This window comes from Crocuta crocuta, unplaced genomic scaffold, assembly GCF_008692635.1.
Source record: "Crocuta crocuta isolate KB4526 unplaced genomic scaffold, BGI_CrCroc_1.0 scaffold53, whole genome shotgun sequence".
Classification (NCBI taxonomy): domain Eukaryota; kingdom Metazoa; phylum Chordata; class Mammalia; order Carnivora; family Hyaenidae; genus Crocuta; species Crocuta crocuta.
The window spans coordinates 917,745-945,014 of record NW_027529432.1 but is presented as its reverse complement, the minus strand read 5'-3'; the positions used below and the strand labels follow the sequence as shown (position 1 = coordinate 945,014).

At 40.7% G+C, this 27,270-nt stretch overlaps 1 protein-coding gene across 2 annotated transcripts in view; it reads left to right on the top strand.

The window, feature by feature from the left end:
- ATL3 (atlastin GTPase 3) overlaps window positions 1-27,270 on the top strand; it is a 48,942-nt gene that overhangs the window by 14,716 nt on the left and 6,956 nt on the right. For both annotated transcript variants that reach the window (XM_077759694.1, XM_077759695.1), the window contains exons 4-10: window positions 7,029-7,133; window positions 7,632-7,682; window positions 14,640-14,696; window positions 15,903-15,995; window positions 16,926-17,064; window positions 26,200-26,327; window positions 26,946-27,002. In XM_077759694.1, the coding sequence (XP_077615820.1) occupies window positions 7,029-7,133; window positions 7,632-7,682; window positions 14,640-14,696; window positions 15,903-15,995; window positions 16,926-17,064; window positions 26,200-26,327; window positions 26,946-27,002 (630 nt within the window). The remainder of the gene's footprint in view (window positions 1-7,028; window positions 7,134-7,631; window positions 7,683-14,639; window positions 14,697-15,902; window positions 15,996-16,925; window positions 17,065-26,199; window positions 26,328-26,945; window positions 27,003-27,270) is intronic.

Below are 27,270 nucleotides of genomic sequence, written 5' to 3'. Positions count from 1 at the left end.
ATCCCAAGTAGGCTCCATGCTGTTAGCACAGAGCCTGGTGTGGGGCTCAGTCCCACGAACCGTGAGATCATAACCTGAACGGAAATCAAGAGTCAGATTCTTTTTTTTTTAATGTTTATTTATTTTTTGAGATAGAAACAGAGCATGAGTGTGGGAGGAGCAGAGAGAGAGGGAGACACAGAATCCAAAGCAGGCTCCAGGCTCTGAGCTGTCAGCCCAGAGCCTCATGTGGGGCTCGAACCCACGAACCGTGAGATCATGACCTGAGCTGAAGTTGGAGGCTTAACCGACTGAGCCACCCAGGTGCCCCTCAAGAGTCAGATTCTAAAGTGACTGAGCCACCCATGTGCCCCTATTTATTTATTATTATTATTATATTATTATTATTTTATTTTAGAGAGAGCGCATGAGTGGGGAAGAGGGGCAGAAGGATAGAATCTTTTTATTTTTTTATTTTTTTCTTTAAAATTTTTTTATAGTTTATTTTTGAGACAGAGAGACAGAGCATGAGTGGGGGAGGGGCAGAGAGAGAGGAAGACACAGAATCTGAAACAGGCTCCAGGCTCTGAGCTGTCAGCACAGAGCCCGATGCGGGGCTCGAACCCATGAACCATGAGATCTGACCTGAGCCGAAGTTGGACGCTTAACCAACTGAGCCACCCAGGTGCCCCTTTTTTTAATTTTTTTTAAATGTTTATTTAGTTTTGACAGAGAGAGAGAGAGGGAGAGAGAGACAGAGCATGAGCAGGGGAGAGGCAGAGAGAGAGAGAGGGAGTCACATAATCCGAAAGCAGGCTCCAGGCTCTGAGCTGTCAGCACAGAGCCTGACATGGGGCTCAAAGTCACGAACCATGAGATCATGACCTGAGCCAAAGTCAGATGTTTAACCGACTGAGCCACCGAGGTGCCCCAAATAGACTTTATTTTTTTAGGGTGATTTTAGGTTTATGGGAAAATGATCAGAAACTGCTGACTTCTCACACCCCCTCCCCTCAGCCTGTTTCCCCCTATTATTTATATCTTGTATTAGTTTGATGCAATTGTTATAATTAATGAACCAATGTTGATACATCGCTATTAACTAAAGCCCACAGTTTACATTGGGTGCCCTCTTTGTGTTCTACATTCTGTGGGTTTTGGTAAACATGTACTGATATGCAGCTACCATTATTGTATCAGACAGAATAGGTGTACTGCTCTGACAGATCCTCTGTGCTCCACCTGTTTGTTCCTGCCTCTTCCCCCTCCCTCCCCCTCCTCCTCCTCCCAGAACTACCAACCTCTGATCTTACTGTCTCCATAGTTTTGCCTTTTCTGGAATGTCGTATACTTGGCATCGTACAGTCTATAGCCTTTTTTGATTGGCTTCTTTCCCTTAGCAATGTACTTTCATGGTTTCTCACATTTTTTAATGGCTTGATAGCCCATTTCTTTTTATTGCTGAATAATATTCCATTATATGGATGCACCGCAGTGTATCTGTTCGCCTACTGAAGAACATCTTGTTTGCTTCCAAGTGTTGGCAGTTATGCAGTCAAATGCTGTACCCCTGAGCTGTACCCCTCCCCCCAAGTTTTGGCAATTATGAATAAAGCTGCTGTAAGCATTTGTGAGCAGGTTTCAGCTCATTTGAGTAAATACCAAGGAGCGTGGTTGTTGGATTGTGTGTAAGGTGATGTTTAGTTTTGTGAGCAACTGCCAAACTGTCTTCCAAAGTTGCTGTGTCATTTTGCACTGTTTTTGAGCAATGGTGAAAGTTTCCTGATGTTCCACATCCTTGTCAGCATTTGATGTCAGTCGTCTTGATTTTGGCAATCCTAACACGTGTGTAGGGATGCCTTGATGTCGTGTTTCCTGCTCTTTTTTTTTTTTTTAATATTTTTATTTATTTCTAGGAAAGAGAGAGAGAGAGAGACAGCGTGAGCAGGGGAGGGTCAGAGAGAGAGGGAGACACAGACTCTGAAATAGGCTCCAGGCTCTGAGCTGGCAGTCAGCACAGAGCCTGACGCAGGGCTCGAACCCACAAACCGCGAGATCATGACCTAAGCGAAAGTCGGACGCTTAACCGACTAAGCCACCCAGGCGCCCCATCCTGCTCTTTTTAAAACCATTATGTTTGGACCTTCAGCAGGGTCATGAATGCTTTCAACAAATAATGGATAAGTGCCATGCCAAGAAGCAGTTGTTTAGAAGTTTCCCAAATCAAAGTTTCACATGATTGTCTTTCTTTCTTTTTTTTTTTTTAACTTTTATTCATTTTTGAGGGACAGAAATAGAGCCATGTAGGTGCTCCATGATTGTCTTACTTTTAAATATAGTTGGTGAGGGGTGCCTGGGTGGCTCAGTTAGTTAAGCGTCTGACTTCGGCTCAGGTCATGATCTCACGGTTCGTGGGTTCGAACCCCGCGTCAGGCTCTGTGCTGACAGCTAGCTCAGAGCCTGGAGCCGGTCTTTGGATTCTGTGTCTCTCTTTCTGACCCTCCGCTGCTCGCTGTCTCTCTCTTTCACTCTCTCTCAAAAATAAATAAAACATTAAAAAAAATTTTTAAATATACTTGATGAGATTTTAGCTTAGCACTTATCTGGCTAAAGAAGTAGATCATTTATTTGTACGTTTTAATTGAAAATCTACTTTTAAATATGTAGCTCCAGTTTATTCTTTTTAACTATTTTGTGGTAATCACATGAATATGTATTATTTTATTTTGTCTATTTACCTACTCCATTAAATTAAGTGAAACCCATTTAGATTGTCTCCTTTTTAAAAATTAATTTGAAAAAATTAAAAAATTTTATAATCCTTGCTACAGTGAACAATCTGATAAATCTCTCTTTGAGTAACTGTGTAAGCATGACTTCAGGCTACAGTTTTTGAACTCTGTCCACTACCCATTAAGGGTAGAGAAATCAATTTATTGGCTCATGACCAGTATTTAAAAAGAAAGCACTAGAACAGAGCAGAAAGTATCAGAGTGCAGTGTGCATACAAATTTAGTTTCAGCCTTATGTATGTGTGTAATGTATTTAGTCATGATGTTAAATATATTTCTTTCTCTGGGTTCTGGTCCCGAACATTAGAGCCACCTTGGAGTGGAACGGCTAGGTGTGAGTGCCCATTTCCCCTTTTCTAGCAACTGCGAAATTGTTCTGGACCATGCTTGTGACAGTTTACCGTTTCACTACGTGATACGAGAGTGCCATCTCCCCCAGACGTCCAGCACTTTATCTGAGTGTACGTATGACCTGTGCCTCAAGAGCTTCTCTTTAGCATTTCCTCTTGTTTCCCTTAATTGCCTTATTTTTCTTTTTGTAACATGTGCCACGATGAACTCTTTTTTTATTGAGACATAATTCACATATCATAAATTTCATCTTTTTTTTTAATGTAGTAGGCATTGCTCTTCTTTTTTTTTTTTTAAAGATTTTTATTTATTTCTAGGAGAGAGAGAAAGCCAGCGTGAGCAGGGGGAGGGTCAGAGAGAGAGGGAGTCACAGACTGAAACAGGCTCCAGGCTCTGAGCTGGCAGTCAGCACAGAGCCCGACGCGGGGCTCGAACCCACTAACCGCGAGATCATGACCTAAGTGAAAGTCGGACGCTTAACCGACTAAGCCACCCAGGCGCCCCTCATCTTTTAAAACTATATAAGTCAGGGGCCCCTGCGTGGCTCAGTTGGTTAAGTGCTCGCCTCTTGATTTCTGCTCAGCTCACGGTCTCTCGGTTCATGAGCTTGAGCCGCATGTCAGGCTCTGCACTGACAGCACGGAGTCTGCTTGGGGTTCTGTCTGTCCCGCTCTATCTGCCTCTCTCCTGCTTACTTGCTCGCTCTCTCTCAAAATAAATATTTTGTTAAAATGTGTACAATTCAGCAGTTTTTTATATACTCAAGAGGCTGTGCAAGTAGCACCAATGTCTAATTCCAGAACATTTTCATCACCCCAAAAAGACACCTAGTACTCGTTAGCAGTCACTCCCCCATTTCCCTCTTTTCACAGCACCAGGCCGCTCCTGCTCTGCTTTCCTTCCCCGTGGATCTGCTTACTCTCAGCGTTTCCTACAGATGGAGTCCCTGTGGTCTTTGCGTCTGGCCTCTCCCCACACCCAGTGCAGGGCCCTCTGGCCCCATCCACGGGGTAGCATCATCAGTGCTCCGTTTCTTTTCATGGCTGAGTAATACTCTGTGGTACGGACGTGTCACACTTTTCATCATTTGAAGGATATTTGGGTTATTTTTACTTTGTGGCTATTATGAGTAATGCTACCATGAGCATTCATGTACAGGTTTTTGTGTAAACCTAGGTTTTCTTTTTCCTTATTTTACTGTGGTTAGGAGCCTTTAACATGAGATCTACCCTCTTAGAATTGTAAGTGCATAATATAGTATCATTAACGGTAGGCAGTATGCCGTGTAGTAGATTTCGAGAAATTGTCCATCATGTGTAACTGAAACTTTATACCCATTAAGCAACTCCCATTTAGCCTTCTCCTCTGCCAACCACCATTCTGTTCTCTTTCTCTGAGTTTGACTATTTTAGATGCCTCATGTAAGTGGAAGCGGGCAGTATTTGTCCTTCTGTCACTGGCTTATCTCCATATCCTCTGGGTTCATCCATGTTGTGTAGGGCAGGATTCTTTCCTTTTTAAGACTCAGTAGTATTCCATTGTAGGTAGATACCACATTTTCTGTATTCATTCATTGGTCTATGACCACAGAAGCAATGACCATGGGAGTGGATATATCTTGAGATACTGATTTGAATTCTTTTAGGTAGATGCCTAGAAGAGGAATTGCTGGATCATATGGTAGTTCTATTTTTACTTTTTAAAAAAAGATATGATTTATTTTGATAGAGATAGCGTGTGTAAGTGGGGAAGGCGCAGAGAGAGAGAATCCCAAGCAGACTCTGCATGGTCAGCATGGAGCCTGACAGGGCTCGAACCATGAACTGTGAGATTATGACCTGAGCCGAAACCAAGAGTCAGACACCTAACCCACTGAGCCATACAGGTGGAGGTTTTTAAGGAACCTCCATACTGTTTTCTGGATTGGCTATACCAGTTTACATTCTTGCCAGAAGTGCATGAGGGCTCTTTTTGTCCACATCCTCATGAATACTTGTTATTTCTTATTTTTAATTTTTGAGGAACTTCCATACTGTTTTCCATAGTGGTTACACCAGTTTACTTTTCCACCAACAGTGCATAGGGTTCTGTTTTTGTTTTTTTTAATTTTTAATGTTTATTTATTTTTGAAAGAGAAAGAGAGACAGACCGTGAGCGGGGGAGAAGCAGAGAGAGAGAAACACACACAGAATCTGAAGCAGGGTCCAGACTCTGAGCTGTCAGCACAGAGCCCGACGCGGGTCTCGAACCCACGAACTGTGAGATCATGACCTGAGCTGAAGTCGGACGCTTTACCGACTGAGCGACCCAGGCACCCCCCTCTCTAACCACTTTTTAATCAGTATTTACCTTTTAGTGTTGAGGTAAATAAGTTCTTTATATATTTTAGATATTAACCCTTTATTGGATATATCATTTGTAAATATCTTTTCTTATTCAGTAGTGCCTTTGTGTTTTTTTGGTTGTTTCCTTTGTTGTGCAGGAGCTTTTTTCTTTTTAATATAAAAATTAAAAATTCCATTTGTTCAAAAGCTTTTTATTTTGGTTCATTGTGACTTTGCTTTGCATTTGTGTTTCCATGATGACTAATGATGTTGAGAATATTTTTCTGTACTTACTAGCCACTTATATATTTTCTTGGGAGAAATATCTATTCAAATCAAATTCACTTGTTAGTTGGATCATTTGTCTTTTTATTGTTGAATTGTTCTTTATATATATTGGATACTTGATCCTCATCAACATAGATAATTTGCAGTTTCTTTCTTTCATTCCATAGGTTATCTTTTAATTTTCTTAATAGTGTCTCTTGATGTGCAGAAGTTTTAAATTTTGATGAAATCCAATTTGTATATTTTTTTCTTTATTTGCTTGTGCTTTATGTGTCATATTTAAGAAACCTTTGCTTAATCCAAGATCACAAAGATCTTGGAAGCACCTCTGTTTACTTCTAAGGGTTTTGTGGTTTTAGTTTTTACATTTAGGTTTTTCATCCATTTTGAGTTAATTTTTATAAGTGATGTGAGGTAGGGATCCTTTTGTGTGTAGATATTCTTTTGTTTCAGCTATAATTAGTGTTGATTACTTAGTTTGACCGTATCCTTTTCACAAAATGAGTAAGTATGGAAAGGACAAAGCCTTTATGTCTGTCATTAGGTTTCAGTGTATTGAGGCCAGAAACTTCATTTGGTTTGATTTTTATCCTTATGCGTAGTACTTTCTTTTGTGTGGATTTATATCATATCTCTTCTACCACAGTAGTAGTGGGTTGGGTATGTGAAAATAAACTCAAAAATATAGAATGTGATTACTTGAACCTGATATAGAAGTTATATAAAATAATAATATTATCATTTTTGTGAATAAAAATGTCTGAGTGACTGGCTTCATAGGTAAGCTAATTGGTTTTAACATTTGACTCTCTTTTTTTTTAAATTAATGTTTATTCATTTTTGAGAGACAGAGAGAGAGCATGAGCTGGGGGAGGGGTAGAGAGAGGGAGACACAATCCAAAGCAGGCTTCAGGCTCTCAGCTGTCAGCACAGAGCCCGATGCAGGGCTCAAACTCATGGACTGGGAGATCATGATCTGGGCCGAAGTTGGACACTCAACTGACTGAGCCACCCAGGGTCCCCAACATTTGACTCTTAATTGGCGGGGGACTTTTCCCTTCCATATGTATTGCTCTTTAGGCCTTTGTTTAATATCATCTCATCAGGTCAGGGTAGATAGTCTCCAGGAAAAGTCTCTGATCAAGACAGAGCACCTAAATAACTACTGTTCTGTGCAATTTACGAACAAGTGCCAAAGCCTCATTTACATGTCACTTGTACTTTTCAATTTCTTTTTTGCATTTTTCCCTTTCTCATTCTTAACTTGTTTTGTTGGTCTTTTCCTTTCTCTTAGGTGGCAGTCGTTTTGATGGATACCCAGGGGGCATTTGACAGTCAGTCCACCGTGAAGGACTGTGCCACCATCTTCGCTCTAAGCACCATGACCAGTTCTGTTCAGGTAACACCACTCAACTAGGATAAAAGTTTGCAGAGGAAGTAAGATAAATGGAGTATATCTGTTTTCAGTTATTGTTCTGTTATCAGAATCCTTAGGTGATGTGTAAATGTTCTTTTTAGACTACAGATAGAAGTTAAGCTCTTACAAACTCAAAAAGGAGCTTAAACTGTTTTTCTATTTTGGTTGTAAGTATATGTATAATTCTCCAAGAAAAGTGAGAAAAGTGGAAATTGAAATTACGTTAATTACAACACACAGGAACTGGAGATTTGGTAAGAACTTAGGAAAACTGTTTTTTAAGCAGTAAAGGAAGAATTATGTGATTTCAACCTTAGATGCATCGTTTTCCAAAAGACAGATAGTATTACTGTTTGGACAGACCTTGGGTACTGCTACGTATACCTTTAGTTGTACAAAGCTTCTGTTCAGTGCTTTTGCTTATTTGGGGTTCCTTTCAAGTAAGCGAGAGTGGTATCAATCTGGATTTTTGTTTTCTAGATTTATAATTTGTCCCAGAACATTCAGGAAGATGATCTTCAACAGCTACAGGTATATATTCATCGTAAAAGTCTTAATGTCATAATGTATCATTTAAAAGTTTTAAGACTAAGAAAAATTTTACAGCTGAGTAGTTATAGCAATAGGTGGAACAGTGGGGGAAAGGATTTGGCTCACAGCAGTCCTGCCCTGATACTGCTGGGTGATCAGGCAAAGCCTTACTGAGTTGAGCACAGAACCCTAGAAAGTGGGCAAGTAAGTTCTGCAGCTGTACCTGGGGTGGGGGGTGGGGGAGCGGGGAGTTGTGGTGTAGGAGACAGGGCAGCAAGAGGACCTGAGGTGGAGGGTGCTTGGGAGAATCGAGGAACAGCAAGGAGGCCAGTGGCAGGGACTGGGAAGTGTGACAGAAGGAGGCTTAACCATGACATCAGCGAGGCATTTAGGTCCTGCTGATGCTCAGCTTTTGCGGGGGCTCGGGCTTTCCCTCTGNCTGTCTTCACTCTATGCCTTCTTCGTAGAGGCCGAATTTAGCTCTACAAATTAGTAATACAATATCTGTCACTGTAGAAGTTTCTGTATTTTTAAAAGTTAAGTGTATTCCTTACGACATTAGGAATGATGTTGTTCTAAAAATAATGATGATGTTCTTGCAAAAAATTGCACACTTTGGATAGACTGAAGCCCCCCTTCACCATAGATCATGTATGAATATATCCTTTCTGTTCTTTTTCTTTGTAAGCACATATCTGTCCCTGTAGAAAATATGTAACACGTGACTACACACTTTATGCAAACCCTTTGAGACTACACGTGTTTTGGAATTTGAAATTTTATAGATTTTAGATTAATATGGTGCATGTAAGCATGAGGTCGAGGACAGAAATGGATGTTCAGGTGATACCGCCTAAGGAAACATGATAGCATTTCTGCAGTGAAAGGCATGTCTGATAGATGAAATGGGACAAATAAAGCTTAGAAAAAGCCTCACATCAGTTCAGGGCAGGTTTTTCTCCAAATGAATTTGCCACCTAACTTGGGTGATTTTTATAGCTTGTTAGATTTCAGAATTACAGATAGGAGAGATCATGGGTTTTGTACAGTTTTGTATGTATGTTTTCGTCTTGTTTATATGTAGTATTTTATATGTTTTAGATGATTTCTTTTTCTTAAGCATCGTTTTATTGTTTTAACAAAGTAATGTATATAATATATACACACAAAATAACGTATACACACATACACACGCACAGTATAAAAGTCAGTAGAATCATAGTGTTCATGATGAAAAAGAACATTCTTTGATCTCCTAGTTCTTTATCCAGAGGCAACCACTTGTACTCTGGGCTGTGTCTTCTGCTATTTGCTTCTTTTTTTTTTTTAATTTTTTATTTATTTCTGAGAGAGACAGACAGCATGAGCAGGGGAGGGTCAGAGAGAGAGGGAGACACAGAATCTGAAACAGGCTCCAGGCTCTGAGCTGGCAGTCAGCACAGAGCCCGACACGGGGCTCGAACCCACAAACCGTAAGGTCATGACCTGAGCTGAAGTCGGACGCTTAACCAGCTGAGCCACCCAGGCGCCCCTTCTGCTATTTGCTTCTAAATGTTTATAGAACATGCTTCTTTTTTTTTTTTTTAATTTTTTTTTAATGTTTTACTTATTTCTAGGAGAGAGAGAGAGAGAGACAGCGTGAGCAGGGGAGGGTCAGAGAGAGAGGGAGTCACAGACTGAAACAGGCTCCAGGCTCCGAGCTGGCAGTCAGCACAGAGCCCGACGCGGGGCTCGAACCCACGAACCGCGAGATCATGACCCAAGCGAAAGTCGGACGCTTAACCGACTAAGCCACCCAGGCGCCCCTATAGAACATGCTTCTACTGTTCCTTCTGGATTTTTACAATTGAAATAGTCCTAGCTTCTTGTGCAGATTTAGGATTTAGCATCTTTAGCCCTCTCCCGGCCTCACCTACAGCTTCCTTCCCCTCATCTTCCAATAGTTAGGTCACAACTTTTGACTAAAAAGGTATTTGTATTTGCCTTATTATATGGGTATATTTATATGTTTTTTTTTTTAATCACTGAGGTTTCTTGTGAATTATGATTGCATTTCTTGTAATGAATTACCTGTCTTTTGTTGTTGTTAGTTTAGTGTTCTGTGTGCTTATCACTAATATATTTCAAGGGATGGACTCCTAAAACCTCTCAGTGTGATCTACATACACCCCCACACTCCCTCACCCCTTGGGGAGGCATCATCCTGGTCTCAGTGCTCTTCTCTCCTTGGACTGCTTCCTTTAGGCCTGGTGCACAGCTGTCCCACTGGCAATTTCTTTTTCTTTTTTTATTTAAAATTTAAAATTTTAGTTTTTTCCCTCGTGATGAAAACATGTATGATCTACTTTCTTTGCAACTTTTAAATATATAATGCCATATTCTTAACTATAGTCACCATGTTGTACGTTCCTTCTCCATGACATGTATTTTATGGCTGGAAGTTTATACTTCTTTTTTATAAAGATTTTTAAGTAATCTCTATTCCCAATGTGGGGCTCCAACTCATAACCCTGAGATCAAGAGTCGCATGCTCTACCAGCTGAGCCAGCCAGGTGCCCCTGGAAGTTTATACTTTTTAACCCCCTTCACTTTCTTGCCCCCTACCCTTACTCCACCTTTGTAGCCATATGCTTGTTTGTTTTTAAATTTATTTTTTCCAGATTCCACATGTAAGTGAGATCACATGGTGTTTGTCTTTCTCTGTCTTAGTAAAACTTAGTGCAGTGCCTACAAGGCCCATCCATGTTGTTGGAGACAGCAAGGTTGCCTTTTTTATGGTGAATAATATTCCACTGAATTTTGTACCTTTTTTTGTATCCATTCAAACATGGGTGGTCACTTAGGTTGCTTCCATATCTTGGCTGTTGTCACTAAAGCTGCATTGACCATGGGGTGCATGTGTCTTTTTGAGTTACTGTTTTCGTTTTCTTCAGAAAAGTACCCAGAAGTAGAATTGCTAGATCATAGAGAAGTTTCATTTACATTTGTCATTTTTTCATTTTAACTTCACTTACTGTGTATCAGTGTCTCTTCTTTGGAAAAATGTCTGTATAGATCCTCTGCCCATTTTCTAATTGGATTGTAGTTTTTTTGTGGGTGTGTGTTTTTTGTGTTTTCTTTTTGTTTTAGTTGGCTGTTGAGTTATATGCATTTTTTTATTTAAAAAATTTTAAATTTAATTTTTTAATTTTTAAAAGTGGTTATTTCTTTTTTAAAAAATTTAATGTTTATTTATTTTTGAGAGCATATGCCTGTACACTAGTGGGGGAAGGACAGAGAGAGAGAGAGACAGAGGATCTGAAGTGACTCTGCACTGACAGCAGAGAACCCAGTGCGGGGCTTGAATTCCCAAACCATGAGATCATGACCTGAGCCACCCAGCAGGGGCCCCTTAAATGTTTATTTTTATTTATTTTGAGAGAACATGTGCATGCGGGGGAGCGAGGAGGGAGAGAGAAAGAGAGAGAATGAATCCCAAGCTGTTAAAAAACCCATAAACGATGAGATTGGGACCTGAGCTTAAATTGAGAGTCAGACACTTAACTGTCTGAGCCACTCTGGTGCCCTGAATTCTTTGTATGCTTTGATTATTAACCCCTTACCTGATATGTGATTTTAAATTATTTTCTCTCATTTGGTAGGTTGCTTTTTCATTTTGTTAGTCTTTTCCTAGTTCCTGTGCAGCTGTTTATTTGATGTTGTCCCACTTGCTGCCTTTGCTTTTGTTGTCAAATCCAAAAAATTGTCGAGACTGACGTCAAGGAGCTTACCACCTATGTTTTCTTCTAAGAGTGTTAGGGCTTCAGGTTTCAGGTTTAAAAGTCTTTGATCCATTTTGAGTTAATTTTTGTGTATGGTGTAAGATGGTGGTCCACTGTTATTCTTTTGCAAGTGGCTGTCCAGTTTTTCCAGCACCATTTGTTGAAGAGACTGTCTTTTCCTCAGTGTATTATTCTTGGCTTCTTTGTCATAAAGTTAGTTGACCATCTATATGTGTTTATTTCTGGGAGAACAGAGAGCTGTTCTGTTCCATTGATCTGTGTGTCTGTTTTTATACCAATACCATACAATTTTTTGATTACAAAACATTAATATAGCTCGAAGTAGTATAGCTTGAAATCAGGGCCTGGGAATTTTTTTCAGTTCTTTTTGCAGTTGGATCCTATTTAACCTGTTATTTGTTTATTATCTCCTTTGTTGTTGTTGGTGGTGGTGTTTATTCTCTCCTTAATTCTAGACATTCTCCACTAGCTTTTCTGAGAAAGGATAGAATGGATGCATAGCAGATAACTTTTTTGAGTTCATGTAAGTCTGAAATATTTTAATTTTATCCTAGAGTTAATGATAGGATAGAAATAATTTTCTTTTAGAATTGAGGGCGTTGCCTCATTGCCTTCCAGCTGCCAGTGCTGCTGCTGAAGTCCCACACCATCTGATTCCTGATCCTTTGTATGTGACCTTTCTCTCTCTGAAGCTTTTAAGATCTTCTTATTCTTGGCATGAATTTTCATGGTAATGTACCTTAGTGTGGGCTTTTTCTTCATTCTTTTAAATACATATCCTCAGAAAGATAAAATGTTGCAGCTGTTGCAACCAAGAAAAAAACTGGATGCTGTTAAGAAGCAACATTCAGAAAACAAAAGCTCCTGGAAATTAAAGCTATGACAGCAAAAATGGAAAGTTTTGTAGAGAAGAAGTTAGACGCCAGATCTCGCTGGCAGGTTGAATGAAAGAACAGAGCGGAAATCAGACCAGAGGGAGGAAGTGAAGCAGAGAGAGAAGCGTGGGGGGTTAAGGTGGGGGAGGGGAGGGGAGAGGAGGAAAAAGAGGGAAGAAGAGAGGAGAGGGAGAGGGGGAGGAGAGGGAGGACAGGAGGGCACCGCAACAAAGGAAACATTGAGCATCAGTTCAGGAGACGTGGCACCTGTTAATAATGACAGGCATTTTAATAAAAGATAACGGAGAAACTGGAGGAAAGAAATTATAAAAGGAATACTGTAAGATGATGTTCTAGAATTAAAGGACACCAGTTTTTGTCTTTCCTTCTAGAAGCTTGTCTCAAAGGGCTGGTGCATTTAAGATGAGCTATTAAAAATCTGACCGGGACCTTTGGTAAGAGGGTGAGCCTCGTGCACTGGTCTGGATCACAGTGAGGTGACTGAGCAAGATTACTTGGATATTTTGTCGCAAGCCCTGAATGTCTGTATTTGCAGACTGTTCTTGGCCTATCAGTTTCCCCAGAGAAGCCTTTAAACCCCTGCCTGAGGGGGTAGAAGCTTACTGAGGCCCCAGCTGGGTGAGAGGCTAAGGAGTCTTCACTGTTCAGTACGTAGATCTTGACTCAAGTGCCTGTTTCCAGTAAGGTAGGGGACTTACTCCTCTTGGCTGAGTTGGTATCAAAGTCTAAATTCTTTCTAGTTTATCCCCTCCAGACAGTATACTTCCCATCTTCCGTGGGCAGGAAGAGGATTTGGTGCGCCGGGAGGAAGCGGGATCTGTGAGTATAGGCGCTCCAAGAGGTGTTCTCTCCAAAGACTTTCAACTGTTTGTTTAGTTGTTTGTCCCATTCCCTCGCCCCTCCTTCTTGGTGACTGGTGCTGCTCACTTCCTAGCCTTTCAGGGATTCTGCTCAGAAAATGCGCTTATTTCTTGTTGGCCCCTGTCTGTCACAAACAACTTAAGGGAGAGAAAGCCAACACTTGAGATCGTTTTCATTTGCCGGTTTTCGTTCCAGAGTATTTTTGATAACTCTTTTTTGCTGCCATATCATTTCTCATCTTCTTTGTCATGTGGGTTTATAACTTCTAAACTTCATTTTGTTATACTTTTTTTTTTTAAGTTTATTTGTTTTGAGAGAGAGAGAGAGAGAATGTGAGCAGGGGAGGGGCAGAGAGAGAGGGAGAGAGAAATCCCAAGCAGGCTCTGCATTGTCAGTGCAGACGTGGGGCTCAGTCTCAATTGTGAGATCATGACAAGAGGTGAAGTCAGGAGTTGGAGGCTTAACAGACTGAGCCACCCAGGTGCCCCCATTTTGCTTGCACTTTTAGTGCAGACCTTCATAAGGACATAGAGATGAACGGACGTGTAAACCCTGACCATAGAGAACTTGTTCATTTGGTCGTTTGCCCAGCATATATGCTCCTGGCCCCACTGTCCTCCCACTGCCAGAGGGACCGTGCACGGAACAGGCAAACATTCCTGCCCTCCTGGAGTGTATACGCTAATAGTGAAGGCAGGCACTATCAAAATAAGTAAAGGTGTAGTGTGTCACATAGTGAGATGGGTTAAGGAAGACTATTAAAAAGACACGGGGTAGGAAGAATTGTGGGGAAACTTGTAATCCTCTTAGATAGATGGTCTGCAAGGCTTCTTTGGGAAGGAGCCATTTGAGTAAAACTATAAAAAGTGAGGGAGCTGATTGTGTAGTTATTTGGGGGGAGAACATTACAGGTGGAGGGAGTCAGAACAAAGGCCCTGAGGCAGTGTGTGCCCAGTGTGGTTGAGGAAGAACAAGGAGGGCCAGTGTAGCCAGATCTCACTGTTAGGGGCCGGCTTTTACACGATTAGGTTGGAGGGTTTTAAGCAGAGGCATGATGCGATCTACCTAACCTTCCCAGAGCAGACCCACCGTGGCTGCTGTATTCAGAGTAGGTCTGGGGGGCGGAGAAGGGTGAGGCAGGGAGGCCGGTAAGGAAGCTGTGTGATATTCCAAGCCACACAGAAGCTGTGAGCGGTCGGATTCTGGCTTTTGCTGATGAATTGGGATACAGGATGTGAGACAGGGATAACAGATTGTTGGAAGATTCGTGGCTCTCTGAGCTTTTGAAGCTGTAGAACTTTGGTCTTATATAAATAGTATTCATTGAGTCTGTTAAATGAATTCTTTGCTAAAGAATAACCATAGAAATACTTTAAAATAATTTTGCCTAATAAACCATTGACTTTTCTTTTTTAAAGCTCTTCACGGAATATGGTCGTCTGGCAATGGATGAAATTTTCCAAAAACCCTTCCAGGTAGAATGTTAACTGTAATGTAACTTGTCTGTGTTTCAGTTCAGAGATCAGCCCACTGCAGGCCACAGGCCAGATCAGGCTAGCTGCCTGTTTTTGTATGACCTGTCAGTTAGGAATGGTTCTTTTATTATTAAATGATTGAAATCAAAAGAGGAATAATATTTCATGACCTGTACCTTAGCTGTGGACACTGACATTTAAGTTTCAGATAAAGTTTTATTGGAACACAATTATAGTCACTTGTCCACAGCTGCTGGTTATTATAGCAGTCTAAAATACTTACTCCCAGATCTTATATGAAAAGGTTTTCTGGCCCCGGCTTTAGTTAATCGTTTCATGAGGATGAGAATGCATAGTAACCTTAGTGAGATTAGAGGGGCTTTAAGTATTATTCTTAATTTAGCTTTCCTTTCTTTAAAAAAAAATTTTTTTTTAATGTTTATTTTTGAGAGAGACCGAGGCAGACTACAAGCAGGGGAGGGGCAGAGAGAGAGGGAGACCCAGAATCCAAAGCAGGCTCCAGGCTCTGAGCTGTCAGCACAGGGCCCGATGTGGGGCTCGAATTCACAAGCTCTGAGATCGTGACCTGAGCTGAAGTTGGACATTTAATTGACTGAGCCACCCAGGCGCCCTGTTTGTGTTTAAAAAAATTTTTTTTAATGTTCAGTTTTCCTAACATTAAAAGTAGATCTGATTCTATGATTAGCTGCTACCGTGTTTTCTTGTCCTTTACCACGTTCTTTATACTTGTCTTTGTAGCCCGGCCCTAGATTTGACGTCTTCTCATCAATTTCTTCCTTCTGCTCTTACTGACCCATGAGAACAAAAACAGATATAGTGACCTCACGTTTATTTTGTTTTTTTAAATATATTTTTTAAAATGTTTATTTGAGAGCGAGAATTCCAAGCAGGCCTCACACTGTCAGCACAGAGTCTGACATGGGGCTCGATTTCATGAACCGTGAGATCGTGACCTGAGCTGAAATCAAGAGTCGGATGCCCAACCAACTGAGCCCCCCGGGCTCCCCTCACATTTGGCTTCTGCGTGTCCTTCTAGTATTTTTAAGGTTTCTAAGACTTTACAGAAGACATAAATCCTTCATATTTTCTTGCCCCCATTGAAGCAGCTGGTATTATACAAAAAAGTATTTCAATTGCTATGCATTTATGCAGCCTTGTGATATGTTCTGCCCTTTTCCTAAATAGACACTGATGTTTTTGGTTCGAGACTGGAGTTTCCCTTATGAATACAACTATGGACTACAGGGAGGAATGTCCTTTTTGGATAAGCGTCTACAGGTAAGTAGAACTGAAATCTTCTGAGGAATTACCTACACGTCTTGATAACTTTCTCATTTGCCTTTCACTATTGTATTTAAAGCAGATTTATAGAACTTTTCGGTGTGTTAAATACTTTCAAATATCGGCACACTAATAGTATTTGTGTAAGAGCACAGAGCCTGGGTACATAATGCATAGAGATTGCAGAGAGGGACTCCGGCAAAAGCCCAGGCTTTGATTGTAATTTCCGTTTCACGTTTTACACCAGGCTTTCCGTGTGCATTTAGAATGTCATATTCAGAACTCTTGTTCTGTTGTTCTTATTCACAATTCTTGCTTGTTTTGGGGTAGATATAAACCGGCTTAGCCTGTTCTCCAAAATTAAAATACAAGAGTCCTCTGTCAGTCGCTACTAGCTAGTTAGATCTTCCTCCTGCCCGCAAGCCAACCCTTCCCTTGTTCTTCCTCAGTATTGTACAATACTCTTTTTTGTAATTATTTTTAACATTTATTTATTATTGAGAAACAGAGACAGAGCATGAGCTGTCTGACGGGCAGAGAGAGGGGGAGACACAGAATCCGAAGCAGGCTCCAGGCTCTGAGCTGTCAGCACAAGAGCCTGACACGGGGCTTGAACCCACGAACTGTGAGATCATGACCTGAGCCGAAGTTGGACGCTCAACCGACCGAGCCATGCAGGCACCCCAACAATACTTTTTTTCTAAGAAAGTCTTTAGTACCTGTTCTTGGGTAGCTTTAGGAGTCATGCCATGGCTAATCAGATGTATGCATTTAGTGCTTCTAGCGTTCTGAGTTTCCTCATTAGACAAAACATAGGCTGCTATGATGCATCAGAGTTGGGATATCATCTCTCCTTTGCCCTGTACCAGTGGTTCCTAGTGTAGAAACACAAACGGTCTTTTGTAAATTGTCGGTCTTCATTGACAGGTGAAAGAGCATCAGCATGAAGAAATTCAGAATGTCCGAAATCACATTCACTCATGCTTCTCCAACGTCACCTGCTTTCTCCTGCCGCACCCAGGGCTCCAGGTGGCCACAAGCCCTGACTTTGATGGGAAATTGAAAGGTGTGTCACCAGTCATGTTATTCTAGACATGTGCTTCAAGCTTTGGAAGAAACAGTGGCCAGAAAATGTCAGTTGTGAGTCCAGGGGATGCTTACAAGGAATACTGTGTTCTCTCAGAGAGAATGGTGGCTAGAGACTAGTTTTTGCATCTGCCATACTGTGACCGTCAAAGTGCACCTTAAATTTTCCATCTGAAATGGTGGTGGTAATATTCATTAATGTCTTTCTAAGAGATGTGTTGTAATTACTGGTTTACAAGAGATAACAGTGCTAGGGGTGCCTGGGTGGCTTAGTCGGTTAAGCGTCTGACTTCGGCTCAGGTCATGATCTCACGGTTAGTGGGTTTGAGCCCCACGTCAGCCTCTGTGCTGACAGCCAGCTCGGAGCCTGGAGCCTGTTTCAGATTCTGTATCTCTCTCTCTGACCCTCCCCTGCTCATGCTGTCTATTTCTCTCAGAAATAAATAAAACATTAAAAATTAAAAAAAAAAAAAAGATAACAGTGCTAAAATAAAGGAAGACTAAACATTGGTCGGCTAATACTTATCAAGTAAAATTCAGTTCCCAAAGGATGGTAACGTGATGCATGGCACGGCGATTCGTTTTCTTCTTTATGATTACGCCAAAACATGAAGCTGGGTCATGTATGACTGTCAGGAAGTGTTGACTAGATGGCAGCTTGGAGAAATTAGAGTCAGGACTCTTGGATTCCATTATCTTATTTTTGTTCCTTATTCATTTAAGACTTTGAGTCATTTAATGGCTAGCCCTCTGTTTACACAGGTGATAAATTAGCACTCTTGTTTATAAACATATCTGAACTTCTCAGGTTCCCGGTAAAGTAGGAATAAAGACAGCTGCCAGTTTTAGAGGCTCAGCTGTGCTTCCCACCGTCAGTCTGTTTGGGCAGCTCTAACAAAATGCCATACACTGGGTGGCTTATAAACAAAACAAATGTATTTCTCATGGCTCTGGAGGGTGGAAGTCCAAGGTCAGAATGCCCGCGCAGGCAGGTGAGGGTGGTCTTCCTGCTGTAAGGCTTCTGGTTGTTCCTTCATGTGGTGGGAGGGGTAGCGAGCCCTGTGGGGTCTCTGTATAAGCACCCGAGTCCTGTTCACAGGGGCTCCCTTGTGAATAAACACCCTTGGGACCTGATCGCCTCCCAAAGGCCCCACCCGCTAATACCACTGTCTTTAGAGATTAGAATTTCAACATGCCAAATCTGAGGGGGACACAGACCTTCAGACCATAGCACCAGCGCTGGTGGTTGCTTCGCACTTAATGCTCCCAGAGGTTCCATATGCAGATAGTATCTCCGTTATTTATGGATGAAGAAACAGGCTTAGGAAAGTTAAGTAATTTGCTCAAAGTACTCAGCTAATAAGTGGTTGGGTAGAGATTCACATCTAGAATCTTTTTGCCTCAGAGTCATGTTGTGCTAAAATAGAAGTTCTTCTCTTATTTTGGGAAAATTATTGATTTTTTAAAAAATTTTTTAATGTTTTATGTATTTCTGAGAGAGAGAGAGACAGCATGAGCAGGGGAGGGTCAGAGAGAGAGAGAGAGACAGAATCTGAAACAGCCTCCAGGCTCTGAGCTGGCTGTCAGCACAGAGGCTGACGTGGGGCTCAAACCCACTAATCGTGAGATCGTGACCTGATCCGAAATCAGACGCTTAACCGACTGAGCCACCCAGGCACCCTGAAAATTATTTATTTTTATTAAAAAATTTTTTAATGTTGAGAGAGAGACAGTGTGAGCGGGGGAGGGGCGGAGAGAGAGGGGCAGAGAGAGTCAGTGCAGAGCCCTACACGGGGCTCCATCTTATGAACCCTGAGATCGTGACCTGAGCCAAAACCAGGAGTCTGATGCGTAACCAGCTGAGCCACCCAGGTGCCCCAGGGAAATAATTTAGAGGGTATATAATGTTTCGTTAACTGGAGAACTTTGGCAGTGGAAGTTTTTCATAGCCGCATGTTAAACACAAAATGCATCATTTTCAATTTTTTGGACTTATTTGATCCAGGAACATTAATATACTTGTTGAACTTAAGATTTACATTCCAGCTAGTCTTAATATTGCAAAAGAAACTGAGTATGAGAGGTGTTGTCTTCTGTTTGTCCCTGTCTGATATCTTTATGTGGTCGGCAGCTTTCCTGCACAGGAGACTTCAGAGCCTATTAGATGGCAATTCAGAAAGCCACATTTGGGGACGCCTGGGTGACTCAGTCAGTTGAGTTTCCAGCTTTGGCTCAGGTCATGATCTCACAGCTTGTGAGTTTGAGCCCTGTGTCGGGCTCTGTGCTGACAGCTAGCTTAGAGCCTGGAGCCTATCTTTGGATTCTGTATGTATCTCCCTCTCTCTGATCCTCCCCTGCTCATGCTATCTCTCTCTCTCAAAAAATAAATAAAACATTAAACAAGAATTTTTAAAAAGTATGGACAAGGATATATACTACTGTAGCGTTATATCATAGGGAATAATTGGAAACAAATGGGTGTTTTTGAGGAGTTGGTGAAATTATAGTACATCCGCACTTTTAAAACTATTTTAATTAATTTATTTTGGGAGTTAGAGGGTGAGCACAGGAGGGACAGCTAGAGGGAGGGAGAGAGATAATCCCAAACGTTGGGCTGATAGTGCAGAGCCTGATACAGGGCTTGATCCCATGAACTGTGAGATCATGACCTGAACCAAGATCAAGCACAGGATGAACTCTTAACTGACTGAGCCACCCAGACGCCCCAGTACATCTGCACTTCTAAAAGCTTTTAAGAAGTTACTTAAAGTTCTTTAAAAGGTTAAGGTAGATGGATGGATCTATACGTATTTACATAGATGTCTGTGATATATTATTAAATGTAAAAAGATTGCACAGTAGCATATGTGTATGATACTATTTATTTCAAAATATATATTCATAATTATGTTTTTAAGAAAAGATTTGAAAAATAAAAAAATTCCTTTTTTGCTTTACTTTAACAATATGTTTATAGTCCACCCTTGTGTGTCTATTTCAGGAACTATAGTCATTAGGATTGTTCAAAAAAAAATTCTTATTAGCTCTGCAAAGGTCTGTGTATTTCGTAGCTTTGGAGACAGAAATTTTGTAATTTTAGGGAATCTTTTAAACAGGGTATTGAAGGGTTTTGAGTGAAGTATAACTTGGATGCTAAGTTGCAAATAGTTGGTGACTTGAAGTATTTGGCAAGTGCTTGGTTGAGAACCACATAAACTTTACTATGGGGGACCTGTAAGTAGAGCTGGTATACTTTTCAGAGTTAAAGAAAATGCCTAGATGCTGTCTTTTCTTAAGTATATTCTTATACAGTGACTTGCTTGAGATCCCGCAGCCCCATTCCATATAACCTGGAAAAGACATTAACTTGGGNCAATTTTTTTTAATGTTTGTTTTTTATTTTTGAGAGAGAGAGAGAGTGTGTGAGCATGGGAAGGACAGAGAGAGGGAGACAAAAACTAAAGCAGGCTCCAGGCCCTGAGCTGTCAGCACAGAGCCCAACATGAGGCTCGAACTCACAAACCGTGAGATCATAACCTGAGCTGAAGTCAGAAGCTTAACTGATCCAGCCACCCAGGCGCCCCTAGAAAGGATCTTAATGTAATTACTGTAGAACATTTAAATTTAATAAGAGCTACATTCTGAAGGTTTTTCTGCATATGTTCCCCTAAAAGCTTAAGTATTTTAATGGTTTTATTTTTATTTATTTTTAATGTTTAATCCTTTTTGAGAGAGAGAGAGCGTGAGTGGGGAAGGGGCAGAGATAGAGGGAAACACAGAATCCGAAGCAGGCTCCAGGCTCTGAGCTGTCAGAACAGAGCCCGATGCAGGGCTTGAACTCACGAACTGTGAGATCATGACCTGAGTGGAAGTTGTTTGCTTAACTGACGGAGCCACCCAGGTGCCCCTGTTTTGTTTTATTTTTTTTAAGAATGACCTTTTATTCAGAGGTGAACACTTGGCAGACACAATCTTAGTTTTGTTGTAATTGCTGCTTAACTGCTGCTTCCTGTGAGCTAAGATTAGCTCACTTTTGAGATCCCTTTCATCAGACACAGATGGCTGTGTCATCACCATAAAGAAAACTGTCATCTTTGTATTTTCTAGAGCAGAGAGACTTAATGCAGTGACCACAGAGGTGTGTGTGTTTTTTAAGTCTGTTTTAGAGAGAGAGCAAGAGCAGGTTACAGGGGCAGAGAGAGAGAGAGAATGAGAATCTTAAGCAGGCTGCATGCTCAGCATGGAGCCCGACTAGGGGCTTGATCCTATGACTTTGGGATCATGACCTGAGCCAAAATCGAGGACTGAGCCACCCAGGTGCCCCACCACTGAGTTGTTTAGCTAGAAATTAAACCAAAGAGTTTGTAGGGCACGGTCTTTTTTTGACAGCATGAGATTTTGAGAGTATCAGGAGACCATTGTGGTCTATTCGGAGTCTAAATTAGTATTTTGGTACAACCTTCAGAGAAGCATTAATGCTTGAGGGTCTTTAAATCTGGGTAAACCCGAGTTTAAGAACAGTCTATGGCGACTAGATTGTGCCAGTTCCTTGAGTGAAATACTTTTGAAGCTCTCAGTCTTTCAGCAGGTTAAAAGTTGAAACTGTAAAAAAAAAAAAAAAGGTTTTTTTTGAAACACGTGATACATTCACATGTTTAAAATCCCAAAAAGGATTAGAATTCAGTGAAGTCTCTCTTCCATTTTTGTAGGTTTCCAGAGTTTTCTTTAGAGTATGCAAGCAGATATGAATACCATATACACAGAATAGTATAGTATACACACAATTTTATGCTTTTTTCACTTCAAGTCGTAAAGGATTTTGTCCCTTTTTTTCTTGAAATTTTGCAGTTTCATCTTTGATGTTATAACTATGATCCAGTTTAGATTCATCTTATTTTCTGAATGGCTGTTCATTTGTTCTAATAGTATTTATTGACTAGTCCAGTTTCCTCCACCAGTTGAAATGTCACCTTTATCATATATTAAGCCACTAATCAATGTATAATATGGGGATTGATCCCTTTCTAACTTCTGCATAGGTCATACTTTGGCGCCATCCTGAGGAGAATATAGAATGAAGAGTATTTGAATGGGAGATTGGTACCAATTTACTTTTTAGTAGGACAGATTTATAAACCTAAAAAATTTTTCAATGTCGAGGTTTTATAATTGATCATTTATTTAGGATGGGATATGGGGTGCCTGGGTGGCTCAGTCGGTTAAGCGTCTGTCTTCGGCTCAGGTCATGATCACACGGTTTATGGGTTCGAGCCCCGCATCAGGTTCTGTGCTGGCAGCTCAGAGCCTGGAGCCTCTTTGAGATTCTGTGTCTCCCTCTCTCTCTCTCTGCCCCTCCTCCACTCATGCTATGTCTCAAAAATAAATAAAACAAAAAAAAAAATTAAAAAAAAAAAAGATGGGATGTGAATTGATGGAAATAAGAAGTACCTGTTACTGTTTACAGAGAAAGGCCATGTAGCTTTTGATTTAAGAGGCATGAATAAATTCTAGATAGATTGCAAAATTAAATTATAAAAATTAAAGCATGGAAAAATTTTAATTTTATTAGACCTCTGGACTTGGGGAAGGACTCTTTTTTTAAAAAATTTATTTATTGTTTAATTTACATCCAAGTTAGTTAGCATATAGTACAACAGTGATATCAGGAGTAGATTTTTTTTTTTTTTTTTTTTAATGTTTTTTATTTATTTCTAGGAAAGAGAGAGAGACAGCGTGAGCAGGGGAGGGTCAGAGAGAGAGGGAGTCACAGACTGAAACAGGCTCCAGGCTCCGAGCTGGCAGTCAGCACAGAGCCCGACGCGGGGCTCGAACCCACGAACCGCAAGATCATGACCTAAGCGAAAGTCGGACGCTTAACCGACTAAGCCACCCAGGCGCCCCAGGAGTAGATTTCTTAATGCCCCTTACCCATTTAGTTCATCCCCCTCCCACAACCCCTCCAGCAACCCATTGTTTGTTCTTTATATTTTAAGAGTTTCTTATGTTTTGTCCCCTTCCCTGCTTTTATATTCTTTTTGCTTCCTGTCCCTTGTGTTCATCTGTTTAGTATCTTCAATTCCTCATATGAATGAAGTCCTATGATATTTGTCTTTCTCTGACTGATTAAATTCGCTTAGCGTAATACCCTCCAGTTTCATCCATATAGTTGTAAATGGTAAGATTTCATTCTTTTTGTTTGCTGAGTAATACTCCATTGTGTTTATATACCACATCTTCTTTATCCATTCATCCGTCGATGGACATTTGGGCTCTTTCCATGCTTTGGCTATTGTCGATAGCACTGCTATAAACATTGGGGTGCATGTCCCCCTTTGAAACAGCACACCTCCTATATCCCTTCGGTAAATACCTAGTAGTGCAATTGCTGGGTTGTAGGGTAGTTCCATTTTTAATTTATTGAGGAACCTCCATACTGTTTTCCAGAGTGGCTGTACCAGTTTATATTCCCACCAGCAGCACGGAAGAGATCCACTTTCTCTGCATCCTGGCCAACATCTGTTGTTGCCTGAGTTGTTAATGTTAGCCGTTCTGACAGGTGTGAGGTGGTATCTCATTGTGGTTTTGATTTGTATTTCCCAGATGATGAGTGATGTTGAACATTTTTTCATGTGTCTGTTTGCCATCTGGATGAAGTGTCTATTCATGTCTTTTGCCCATTTCTTCATTGGATTATTTGTTTTTTGTTTGATAAGTTCTTTATAGATTTTGGAGACTAACCCTTTATCTGATATGTCATTTGCAAATATCTTCTCCCATTCCAGTGTTTGCCTTTTAGTTTTGTTGATTGTTTGCTTTGCTCTGCAGAAGGTTTTTATCTTGATGAAGTCCCAATAGTTCATTTTTGCTTTTCTTTCCCTTGCCTCTGGAGACATGTTGAGTAAGAAGTTGCTGCAGCTGAGGTCAAAGAGGTTTTTGCCTGCTTTCTCCTCTAGGATTTTGAGGGCTTCCTGTCTTACATTTACGTCTTTCATACATTTTGAGTTTATTTTTGTGTATGGTGTAAGAAAGTGGTCTGGGTTCATTCTTCTGCATGTCGCTATCCAGTTTTCCCAGCACCGTTTGCTAAAGAGACTGTCTTTTTTCCATTGGATATTCTTTCCTGCTTTGTCAAAGATTAGTTGGCCATACATTGGTCCATTTCTGGGTTCTTTATTCTGTTCCATTGATCTGTCTGTTTTTGTGCCATTGGGGAAGGACTCTTTAAAATTAGGAGGAATAAAAGAAATTGCCAAAGAAAAATGGTGTAGGTTTGAATACCTAATCATTTCATGTGTATTGAAAAAAGGCAAACAGACTGGAGAATTTAGTACATGTAAGAATAGCATATTTGTTTAGTTTGTGAAGAGTGATTGTATTCCAAGATACTGGCTCCTAGGAGGGGAAAAGGAAATATGGAAGAAAGTTTGGCCTAACTACCAATAACGGGAATGAAACGAAATTAAAATAATGTGCCACATTAAATTTTTAAGTGTACTGTGAGGTATCCTAAAGAATGTAGCAGTATTATATATATAAAAGAATACATAGAACATATATATGTAAGGCTTAATACATCATATAATGAACATCATGAACCTACTACCCAACTTAATATCTAGAACCAGAATTGGCAGTTTTTTTCTGTATTGGACCAGATAGTAAATATTGTAGGTTTTGTGGGCCATTCAATTATTCAGCTTCGCTGTTGTAGCAAGAAAGCAGCCACAGGCAATGCATAAATGAAGACATGGTTGTGTTTCAATAAAACTTTATTTACGATTATAGTTTGCAGCCCGTATTTGGCCGCAAGGGCTATAGTTTGCCCTTGTCTAATTCTTGTCTAGAACATTACCAGTGCTATTTTCTGTATTTGTGTGCTTCTTCCCTGGCCCAGCTCCCTGCCTCCCCACACAGAAATAACACTATTCTAAATTTTGCTTATTCTACCCTTGAATTAAAATAAATTAAAAAAAAGCTTGTGTTTGAATCACTTAGTCTGTTGCTAAGTTTCTTTAATTTTGACTTATTAAAAATAGTACCTGGCCAACTTGCATTTCAATGAGTTTTATTTCTGAGATTATCTGTATTATTGCATGTAGTCATGGGTCATTGTGTATAATTGTGCCTTCTGTGAATATAACACAGTTTATTCTCAATAAAAATGTGAGCTTTTCCAGTTTCTTGCTATTATGAACAGTGCTGCCATGGACAGTCTGGTAAATATGGATGAATGGGAGTTTCCTAAAGCTATGTGCTTTGGAAGCAAGTTTATTGGACGTCGGAATTTGTGTATTTTCCCTTCAACTGGATAATGTTGTTTTCCAAAGCGATAGTTCCAATTTCTGCTCCCTTCATCAGCGTATGAAGAAGTTCCCATTGACCCATATCCTTGGCAATGTTTGGAATTTTCAGACTTCTAGTTTTGCCAAATTTGTGACATAGAATGTCATTATGGTCTTAAATTGCGTTTTTTTGGTTGCTAATGGGATTGAATATCTTTTCATATATTTGTTTACATTCATGTTTCTTCCATGTTTCCTTTCCTCTGCAATTCCTCCTTAGGCCTGTTGTTCAGTTCTAGATGGGGTTTGTCTTTGTCTGCAATGTGTAGATCCTGTATGTGTATTTTAAGATATGAAGCTTTGCTGATTATGTGTTGCCAATATATTCTTCCATCTTGTGTCTTGTCTTTTTTTATCATTATTTTTTTTTTTTTATGGTGCCTTAGTTTTAAATGTGGTTGGATTCATTCACCTTTGATTTTATGAAGTGCTTTTAAAGTCTTATTTTAGAAAATCCTCTCCTAGGCGCCTGGGTGGCTCAGGTGGTTAAGTGTCCGACTCTTTGATTTTAGCTCACATCTGTGAGATCGAGCCCCGGTTTGGGCTCATCATAGAGTTCAGTGCCTGCTTGGGATTCCCCTCTCTCCCTNTCAGTAGACAGAGGTCCATCTGCAATCCGGTCATAAGCAAAGTGTCAGACACAGTGAGAACCCCCTCCCTTCACTTTCAACCAGCAGATGTTAAAATAGACTATGAAGGTCACATTTTATGCTCTGCTTGGTTGAGTGATTCTGCTTTGCTTATTGTTTTCTTCTTCGTGGTCTCCTGAATAGATATTGCCAGTGAGTTCAAAGAGCAGTTGCAGACCCTCGTACCATTTGTATTAAACCCAGCTAACTTAATGGAAAAGGAGATCAATGGCTCAAAAGTCACCTGTCGGGGGCTCTTGGAGTATTTTAAGGTAATTATGGATTTTAATTATCAAAATATTTGACTTTTGGTAAAACTGATCTAGGCTGTAAACTAACTTGAATTTCACGATTTTAAAGCTTAGGGGAAAGTTTCTTGGGGGAGATGGGGAGAGGCCTTTTCAGAACCTTCGGTGTCCTTCCAGGATTGGGCCACTGGGTGGCAGTATCGGTCTAAGAACCAAATGGATGTTCTTTGCACTTTCTTAGAGGAGTAATTACTGTGGCTAAAGGAAGATTGTTCCTCAAGGAAGATGGTGGACAGGAGGTGGTTAGGAAGTTGCTGTGAGTAGGAGGAGACGGCACCTAGATGTGACACGACTACCTCAAGGCGGATGGTCACTGTGCCCACAGGCAGTGGTGAGGCCAGTGTGCGTGGGGATCTGGTGGGGATCCTAGCCTTGGTAGGCCCCTGCTGCTTGAGAACATTCTCAGTTAACTAAAAATATGCTAACATGCACTGAAAGGTGTGTTGTGTTTTTGCTAATTCCTGGGTGTTGATCTAGGTCTTTAGGAAAATGCAGTTGTATGGTGGCTTTTAAAAACTTAAAGAATGATTGAATGTGACAGAATGAAAGTTTTCACAGTTGTTTTTATGTTTATATCCTAAGGCGTATATTAAAATTTACCAAGGAGAAGATCTGCCTCATCCTAAATCCATGCTTCAGGTGAGCACTTCTTTGACATCTTAAATGGTTCTGTCTAGTTACTGGTGACCCATAGATGAGAAACTGCACCCTCTAAGAAGAGAACACTGTCTCTCTCCTTGCATGTTATGCTGAGGTGTGTGATTTTTGAGCACATTTTTCAGCATCGTGACTGCCTTCTGGGTTTTTTGTGCATGTTCATGGCGGTACAGTGAAAGCAGAATGGGGCCTGGGTTTCCCACCAGATGCACCACGGAGAGCTCTGTTTTACTGCACCCGGTAGAACAGG